The sequence below is a fragment of the Oncorhynchus nerka genome, linkage group LG8 (genome assembly GCF_034236695.1).
Source record: "Oncorhynchus nerka isolate Pitt River linkage group LG8, Oner_Uvic_2.0, whole genome shotgun sequence".
In the NCBI taxonomy this organism is placed as follows: Eukaryota; Metazoa; Chordata; class Actinopteri; order Salmoniformes; family Salmonidae; genus Oncorhynchus; species Oncorhynchus nerka.
The window spans coordinates 70094223-70104222 of record NC_088403.1 but is presented as its reverse complement, the minus strand read 5'-3'; the positions used below and the strand labels follow the sequence as shown (position 1 = coordinate 70104222).

Here is a 10000-nt window from a genome sequence, read left to right as displayed (position 1 = left end):
ACCCCTTCGACTAAATTTGTACTACAGCCCAAATATCAACAGTTGGGAGGAGAACACCTCTCCCAAAGCTGAGAACCAAGAAGTGATCAGGTCAATCATCCGACCAACCTGGGACACTGTAAGAACAGATGTGCCAGAGTTTCAGACACATAATGGACACCCCTCCCCGACAGGAGGATCCAGGTGTAGGAGATGCAGAATGGACACCCCTCCCCGACAGTAGGATCCAGGTGTACCAGATGCAGAATGGACACCCCTCCCCAACAGTAGGGTCCAGGTGTACCAGATGCAGAATGGACACCCCTCCCCGACAGGAGGATCCAGGTGTACCAGATGCAGAATGGACACCCCTCCCCAACAGTAGGATCCAGGTGTAGGAGATGCAGAATGGACACCCCTCCCCAACAGTAGGATCCAGGTGTACCAGATGCAGAATGGACACCCCTCCCCAACAGTAGGGTCCAGGTGTACCAGATGCAGAATGGACACCCTCCCCAACAGTAGGATCCAGGTGTACCAGACACAGAATGGACACCCCTCCCCAACAGTAGGGTCCAGGTGTACCAGACACAGAATGGACACCCCTCCCCAACAGTAGGATCCAGGTGTACCAGATGCAGAATGGACTCCCCTCCCCAACAGTAGGATCCAGGTGTACCAGATGCAGAATGGACACCCCTCTCCAACAGTAGGATCCAGGTGTACCAGATGCAGAATGGATCCCCCCCTCCCAACTGCAGGATCCAGGTGTAGGAGATGCAGAATGGACACCCCTCCCCAACAGTAGGATCCAGGTGTACCAGATGCAGAATGGACACCCTTCCCCAACTGTAGGATCCAGGTGTACCAGATGCAGAATGGACACCCCTCCCCAACAGGAGGATCCAGGTGTACCAGATGCAGAATGGACACCTCTCCCCAACAGTAGGGTCCAGGTGTACCAGATGCAGAATGGACACCCCTCCCCAACAGTAGGGTCCAGGTGTACCAGATGCAGAATGGACACCCTCCCCAACAGTAGGATCCAGGTGTACCAGACACAGAATGGACACCCCTCCCCAACAGTAGGGTCCAGGTATACCAGATGCAGAATGGACACCCCTCCCCAACAGTAGGATCCAGGTGTACCAGATGCAGAATGGACACCCCTCCCCAACAGGAGGATCCAGGTGTAGCAGATGCAGAATGGACACCCCTCCCCAACAGTAGGATCCAGGTGTACCAGATGAATATTGGACACCCCTCCCCAACAGTAGGATCCAGGTGTACCAGATGCAGAATGGACACCCCTCCCCAACAGTAGGATCCAGGTGTACCAGACACAGAATGGACACCCCTCCCCAACAGTAGGGTCCAGGTGTACCAGACACAGAATGGACACCCCTCCCCAACAGTAGGATCCAGGTGTACCAGATGCAGAATGGACACCCCTCCCCAACAGTAGGATCCAGGTGTACCAGATGCAGAATGGACACCCCTCTCCAACAGTAGGATCCAGGTGTACCAGATGCAGAATGGATCCCCCCCTCCCAACTGCAGGATCCAGGTGTAGGAGATGCAGAATGGACACCCCTCCCCAACAGTAGGATCCAGGTGTACCAGATGCAGAATGGACACCCTTCCCCAACTGTAGGATCCAGGTGTACCAGATGCAGAATGGACACCCCTCCCCAACAGGAGGATCCAGGTGTACCAGATGCAGAATGGACACCTCTCCCCAACAGTAGGGTCCAGGTGTACCAGATGCAGAATGGACACCCCTCCCCAACAGTAGGATCCAGGTGTACCAGACACAGAATGGACACCACTCCCCAACAGTAGGGTCCAGGTGTACCAGACACAGAATGGACACCCCTCCCCAACCCAGGTGTACCAGATGCAGAATGGACACCCCTCCCCAACAGTAGGGTCCAGGTGTACCAGACACAGAATGGACACCCTCCCCAACAGTAGGATCCAGGTGTACCAGATGCAGAATGGACACCCCTCCCAACAGTAGGATCCAGGTGTACCAGACACAGAATGGACACCCCTCCCCCAACAGTAGGTCCAGGTGTACCAGACACAGAATGGACACCCCTCCCCAACAGTAGGATCCAGGTGTACCAGATGCAGAATGGACACCTCTCCCCAACAGTAGGATCAGGTGTACTCCCCCTAGATGCAGAATGGACACCCCTCCTCAACAGTAGGATCCAGGTGTACCAGATTGGACACCCCTCCCCCACCTAGGATCCAGGTGTACCAGATGCAGAATGGACACCCCTCCCCAACAGTAGGATCCAGGTGTACCAGACACAGAATGGACACCCCTCCCCAACAGCTCCAGGTGTACCAGACACAGAATGGACACCCCTCCCCCAGTAGGATCCAGGTGTACCAGATGCAGAATGGACACCCCTCCCCAACAGTAGGATCCAGGTGTACCAGATGCAGAATGGACACCCCTCTCCAACAGTAGGATCCAGGTGTACCAGATGCAGAATGGATCCCCCCCTCCCAACTGCAGGATCCAGGTGTAGGAGATGCAGAATGGACACCCCTCCCCAACAGTAGGATCCAGGTGTACCAGATGCAGAATGGACACCCTTCCCCAACTGTAGGATCCAGGTGTACCAGATGCAGAATGGACACCCCTCCCCAACAGGAGGATCCAGGTGTACCAGATGCAGAATGGACACCTCTCCCCAACAGTAGGGTCCAGGTGTACCAGATGCAGAATGGACACCCCTCCCCAACAGTAGGGTCCAGGTGTACCAGATGCATGTTGGTGGCTATGGCTCCATGTGTTATCCTCCATTGGAGGTCAGCTGTCCTCTTATCAATAGGCAGTTTGTATAAAGATCGCCAACATCCTTATGGGGGGGCACCTGGACCAAACACACCCGCCCACCTCGTCGATTTTACCCCTTCCAGGGAAGAGGCATGGGACACTTTTACACAAATGTTGTAAATGGCCTTCTTTCCCACCTCCTTGAACCCCCCCACCTCCTTGAACTCCCCCAGCTCCTTGAACTCCCCCAGCTCCTTGAACTCCCCAGCTCCTTGAACTCCCCAGCTCCTTGAACTCCCCAGGTCCTTGAACTCCCCAGCTCCTTGAACTCCCCCAGCTCCTTGAACTCCCCAGCTCCTTGAACACCCCCAGCTCCTTGAACTCCCCCCAGCTCCTTGAACCCCCACCTCCTTGAACCCCCAGCTCATTGAACTCCCCAGCTCCTTGAACCCCCCACCTCCTTGAACTCCCCCAGCTCCTTGAACTCCCCAGCTCCTTGAACTCAGACCCCAGCTCCTTGAACCCCCACCTCCTTGAACCCCCACACCTCCTTGAACCCCCATAATCCTTGACCCCCCACCTCCTTGAACTCCCCCCAGCTCCTTGAACCCCCCCAGCTCCTTGAACTCCCCAGTCCGGGGTATCACATAGAGCAGCATCCCCACCTCCTCTTCAAATGCCCCCACCGCAGCACTAACAATCAGTGCAGGGAACACATAATCCAGACCCTCCGTCCTCCTCTAATGCCCCCACCGCAGCACTAACAATCAGTGCAGGGAACACATAATCCAGACCCTCCGTCCTCCTCTAATGCCCCCATCGCAGCACTAACAATCAGTGCAGGGAACACATAATCCAGACCCTCCGTCCTCCTCTAATGCCCCCATCGCAGCACTAACAATCAGTGCAGGGAACACATAATCCAGACCCTCCTTCCACCGATCAGAATTGGAAGTGTCACATACTGCAGATGAAGCACTGGCAAGGAGTCACAGACCTCAGCGACGACCTTCCTCAGTAGGCGTGAAGACCGGATCCCCACTCTTTCTCCAGCTCCTCCAGCGATCTGCTCCTGCTCCACATAAGATGACCCAGCTTAGTACACCCCACACCAAACAGGCTGAACCCAGAGCACAGGACTAGATGGTGTTATAAAAAAGAGGCTCTTCAAAAAGCCACATCTCTGGTGGCGTACCGGCCATACGGGACATGTCGAAAACTCTCCAAGCCTGTATAACAGACTTACAGAATGGAGACAGGCCAGACAAACCACCCTCCTCTATAGCTTTAAGATGAAACTCTCCAAGCCTGTATAACAGACTTACAGAATAGAGACAGGCCAGACAAATCACCCTCCTACAGCTTTAAGATGAAACTCTCCAAGCCTCCATAACACACTCATAGAATGGAGACAGGCCAGACAAATCACCCTCCTCCAGCTTTAAGAGGAAAGGGTGCTTGTCTAAGCCCAAAGAGCCCGCTCTCCTCATCAGTGTGTAGGCTGTTGTCAACCCAGCTAGAACCGTCACTTTACAACAGTCTCTGGGCTGCTAGAACCGTCACAGTACAACAGTCTCTGGACTGCTAGAACCATCACAGTACAACAGTCTCTGGGCTGCTAGAACCGTCACAGTACAACAGTCTCTGGGCTGCTAGAACCGTCACAGTACAACAGTCTCTGGGCTGCTAGAACCGTCACAGTACAACAGTCTCTGGGCTGCTAGAACCGTCACAGTACAACAGTCTCTGGGCTGCTAGAACCATCACAGTACAACAGTCTCTGGGCTGCTAGAACCATGACTGTACAACAGTCTCTGGGCTGCTAGAACCGTCACAGTACAACAGTCTCTGGGCTGCTAGAACCATCACAGTACAACAGTCTCTGGGCTGCTGGAATCAACACTGTACAACAGTCTCTGGACTGCTAGAACCGTCACAGTACAACAGTCTCTGGGCTGCTAGAACTCTGGGCTCTAGAACAGTACAACAGTCTCTGGGCTGCTAGAACCGTCACAGTACAACAGTCTCTGGGCTGCTGGAATCAACACAGTACAACAGTCTCTGGGCTGCTAGAACCGTCACAGTACAACAGTCTCTGGGCTGCTAGAACCGTCACAGTACAACAGTCTCTGGGCTGCTAGAACCGTCACAGTACAACAGTCTCTGGGCTGCTAGAACCGTCACAGTACAACAGTCTCTGGGCTGCTGGAATCAACACAGTACAACAGTCTCTGGGCTGCTAGAACTGTCACAGTACAACAGTCTCTGGGCTGCTAGAACCGTCACAGTACAACAGTCTCTGGGCAACTAGAACCGTCACAGTACAACAGTCTCTGGGCTGCTGGAATCAACACTGTACAACAGTCTCTGGACTGCTAGAACCGTCACAGTACAACAGTCTCTGGGCTGCTAGAACCGTCACAGTACAACAGTCTCTGGGATGCTAGAACCGTCACAGTACAACAGTCTCTGGGATGCTAGAACCGTCACAGTACAACAGTCTCTGGGCTGCTGGAATCAACACAGTACAACAGTCTCTGGGCTGCTAGAACCATCACAGTACAACAGTCTCTGGGCTGCTGGAATCAACACTGTACAACAGTCTCTGGACTGCTAGAACCGTCACAGTACAACAGTCTCTGGGCTGCTAGAACCGTCACAGTACAACAGTCTCTGGGCTGCTAGAACCGTCACAGTACAACAGTCTCTGGGCTGCTGGAATCAACACAGTACAACAGTCTCTGGGCTGCTAGAACCGTCACAGTACAACAGTCTCTGGGCTGCTAGAACCGTCACAGTACAACAGTCTCTGGGCTGCTGGAATCAACACAGTACAACAGTCTCTGGGCTGCTAGAACCGTCACAGTACAACAGTCTCTGGGCTGCTAGAACCGTCACAGTACAACAGTCTCTGGGCTGCTAGAACCGTCACAGTACAACAGTCTCTGGGCTGCTGGAATCAACACAGTACAACAGTCTCTGGGCTGCTAGAACCGTCACAGTACAACAGTCTCTGGGCTGCTAGAACCAACACAGTACAACAGTCTCTGGACTGCTAGAACCGTCACTGTACAACAGTATCTGGACTGCTTGAAGCCGGAAAGCCATGATCCTGGAAGAAATGTCCACCAGGCCTTTCCCACCTCGTGCAGTGGCAGCTTTAATCCAGTGTTGTCCAGACCAGAAGAAATTGACAAGGGTCCTCTGAAGCTCTTGTATCAGACCCTTTGGTGGCTGTAAAATCATTAGTCTGTGCCACAGGTAAGAGGCAGCATGATTATTAGCTACCAGTACCCTTCCCCTATAAGACAGCTGGAGTAGCACCCATTAACATGTTGACAGTCTTGACACTTTCTCCACTACACCCTCCCAGTTCTTTTTCTGAAATACATCAGAGCCTAGAAACCCCCCCAAAGTCTCTGCCTCTCCCGCTGAATCATCCCATCTCTGCCCCACTGAAGCCCCCCTGGTAACCGTGGAGCGGACCCTGTCTGAATCCCCCTTGGTAACCGTGGAGCGGACCCCGTCTGAATCCCCCCTGGTAACCGTGGAGCGGACCCCGTCTGAAACCCCCTGGTAACCGTGGAGCGGACCCCGTCTTAAGCCCCCTGGTAACCGTGGAGCGGACCCCGTCTGAATCCCCCTGGTAACCGTGGAGCGGACCCAGTCTGAAACCCCCTGGTAACCGTGGAGCGGACCCCTGAAGCCCCCTTAACCGTGGGAGCGGCGTCCCCTGGTAACCGTGGAGCGGACCCCGTCTGAATCCCCCTGGTAACCGTGGAGCGGACCCCCGAATCCCCCTTAAGCCCCCTGGTAACCGTGGAGCGGACCCCATCTGAATCCCCCTTGGTAACCGTGGAGCGGACCCAGTCTGAAACCCCCCTGGTAACCGTGGAGCGGACCCAGTCTGAAGCCCCCCTGGTAACCGTGGAGTGGACCCAGTCTGAATCGAATATCGAGTCTCCCACTACCTGGGAGACTAGCCCCACCTGAACCTCATAGTGGGCATCTCCTCCACTACCTGAGAGATTAGCTCCACATGAACCCCCTCCTGTACCCCAGCACTCGTACTGTGCAACTCCTCACCAGTCTGAGGAACTGGCTCTTCAGATACATCCTTATCTTCTACAACAATACTTTTCTGTAGCATAACAGTTCCCTCTAATACAAGTTGCAACTCCGTGCCCTCAACACAGACAACTTGTTCCTCAGCAACAGGTGCTTGTGGCTGCTCTACCGCTGTCGGCCCACCTCTCCCTACATCAGTGGGCCCAGGTGTTACGAGGACCACCTGCGCCCCTCCCTCGGCCTTCTCCCTTTTTGGGCAAGCATGTCGCTTATGACCAACATCCCCACACTCAAAACACCGTTGACTACCCGTACCAGCATAAGTCGTATACAGTCTATTGTCATACTTGACTTTAAACAATAACTCCAAAGTCTGCTCCGGTGAGTCCAAAAACATAAACACCTGTCGCCGAAACGACATAACCTGTTTCAGAGCAGAGTGTTTGAAATGACAGAACCTGTTTCAGAGCCGAGTGTTTGAAATGACAGAACCTGTTTCAGAGCAGAGTGTTTGAAATGACAGAACCTGTTTCAGAGCCGAGTGTTTGAAATGACAGAACCTGTTTCAGAGCAGAGTGTTTGAAATGACAGAACCTGTTTCAGAGCAGAGTGTTTGAAATGACAGAACCTGTTTCAGAGCCGAGTGTTTGAAATGACAGAACCTGTTTCAAAGCTGAGTGTTTGCAACCCAACGGAACAATCTTAACTGAACTTGCAAATTTCCCAAACCGTAATAACTCACGCTCCAATAGCTCATTGGGAATAAACGGAGGTACATTTGAAATCGTTACCCTTGTTTACGGAGAAAAAAAGCAGCGTAACTTGAATAAACATTAAGAAGGACATCATGCTCAACCATACGATCAACCAGACACTCTTCTTTAAGAAGTACACCATGCTCAACCATACGATCTACAAGACACTCTTCTTTAGGAAAAACCACCACCACTTTATTCATCCATGACACATAAGCAACAGAGAGAGAGAGAGAGAGAGAGAGAGAGAGAGAGAGAGAGAGAGAGAGAGAGAGAGAGAGAGACAGAGAGACAGAGAGACAGAGAGACAGAGAGACAGAGAGACCGAGAGAGACAGACAGACAGAGAGAGAGATTTCTCCATGGTTTTTACAGCTGAAGGTGTATGTGTTCAACAGGCTCTCCGCAGACTCAAGGCGGTGTGTGTGCGACTGGCAGTAGGACCGTGTACAGTGGAGGCATCAACAGTAGCTGTGATGTCTCACTTCCTGATGGGCTTGCCCTGGGTCTGGGGATTCGTACTGGGGTAAACTCACACCTCAACACAGTGTCACCTTTTTGGGTTGTAGGGTTTGTAATTCGTTCAAGGTAATTGGATAATCCAGTGGGTTCTGGTAGTCTTAAATGGTTGATTCTAAGATTTGTATTTGATCATGTATATGTTTTTGCTGTTTGTTCTTTGTTATAGAGCCAGTTTGAGAAGTGGTTTACCCATTTATCCCCGGTTTGGATAGATAACTCTTCATGTTGTTAATTGTTTAAATTTTCCCAGAGGTGGTTAGATTCTATGGATTCTTCAGTTACATTGAGCTGATTTCTGACGTGCTGTTCCTTCTTTTTCCGTAGTGTATTTCTGTATTGTTTTAGTGATTCACCATAGTGAAGGCGTAGACTCAGGTTTTCTGGGTCTCTGCGTTTTTGTTTGGACAGGTTTCTCAATTTCTTTCTTAGGTTTTTACATTCTTCATCAAACCATTTGTCATTGTTGTTCATTGTCTTAGGTTGTCTGCTTGACATTTTTTAGATTTGAAGCTGAGAGGTCAAATATCCTGTTTAGGTTTTTCTACTGCCAAGTTTACATCTTAACTATTACAGTGAAACTTTTAGTCCGGGAAGGTGCCTAAAAGGGATTGAATTTGTTGCCTAATAGTGTTTTGGTAGGTTTCCACACTACTTTCCTTCCATCTATAGCATTTCTTAATAGTGTTCCGTTCCTTTGATGCCTCACGATTGAGTATTGCTCTGTTCAAGTAGACTGTGATTTTGCTGTGGTCTGATACGGGTGTCAGTGGGCTGACTGTGAACGCTCTGAGAGACTCTGGGTTGAGGTCAGTGGGCTGAACGCTCTGAGAGACTCTGGGTTGAGGTCTGTGGACTGACTAAACGCTCTGAGAGACTCTGGGTTGAGGTCAGTGGACTCACTGTGAACGCTCTGAGAGACTCTGGGTTGAGGTCGGTGGGCTGACTGTGAATGCTCTGAGAGACTCTGGGTTGAGGTCAGTGGGCTGACTGTGAACGCTCTGAGAGACTCTGGGTTGAGGTCAGTGGGCTGACTGTGAACGCTCTGAGAGCTCTGAGAGACTCTGGGTTGAGGTCAGTGGACTCTGGGTTGAGGTCTGTGACTGACGAACGCTCTGAGAGACTCTGGGTTGAGGTCAGTGGGTTGAGGTCTGTGGGCTGACGCTCTGAGAGACTCTGGGTTGAGGTCAGTGGGCTGACTGTGAAGGCTCTGAGAGACTCTGGGTTGAGGTCAGTGGACTGACTGTGAAGGCTCTGAGAGACTCTGGGTTGAGGTCAGTGGGCTGACTGTGAACGCTCTGAGAGACTCTGGGTTGAGGTCAGTGGGCTGACTGTGAAGGCTCTGAGAGACTCTGGGTTGAGGTCAGTGGAGACTGGGCTGAGAGACTCTGGGTTGAGGTCAGTGGGCTGACTGTGAAGGCTCTGAGAGACTCTGGGTTGAGGTCAGTGGGCTGACTGTGAACGCTCTGAGAGACTCTGGGTTGAGGTCAGTGATAGTAGTGTCGTGTCTTTACTATCATTAACTGAATAATTAGTTTTTATCAAATAACTCTCTGTAATTAGTATTACGCAATTAAACTGATTAATCATGTAACTGTAATTAACTAGGAAGTCGGGACAGGCCTCTCTCATCTTTTTAAGTGGGAGAACTTGCACAATTGGTGGCTGACTAAATACTTTTTTTTTAACGATGTACAAATGGTTAAAGTACACAAGAGAAAATAAATAAGCATAAATATGGGTTGTATTTACAATGGTGTTTGTTCTTCACTGGTTGCCCTTTTCTCGTGGCAACAGGTCACAAATCTGGCTGCTGTGATGTCACACTGTGGTATTTCCCCCAGTAGATATGGGAGTTTATCAAATTTGGGTTTGTTTTCTAATTC

General features: G+C 51.4%; 1 protein-coding gene across 1 annotated transcript in view; it reads left to right on the top strand.

Moving 5' to 3' along the window:
• The window catches only part of LOC135572735 (sodium/hydrogen exchanger 9B2-like), a 50668-nt gene that overhangs the window by 14947 nt on the left and 25721 nt on the right, over positions 1 to 10000 (top strand). The window contains exon 5 of the mRNA XM_065021168.1: positions 7994 to 8121. Within this exon, the coding sequence (XP_064877240.1) occupies positions 7994 to 8121 (128 nt within the window). The remainder of the gene's footprint in view (positions 1 to 7993; positions 8122 to 10000) is intronic.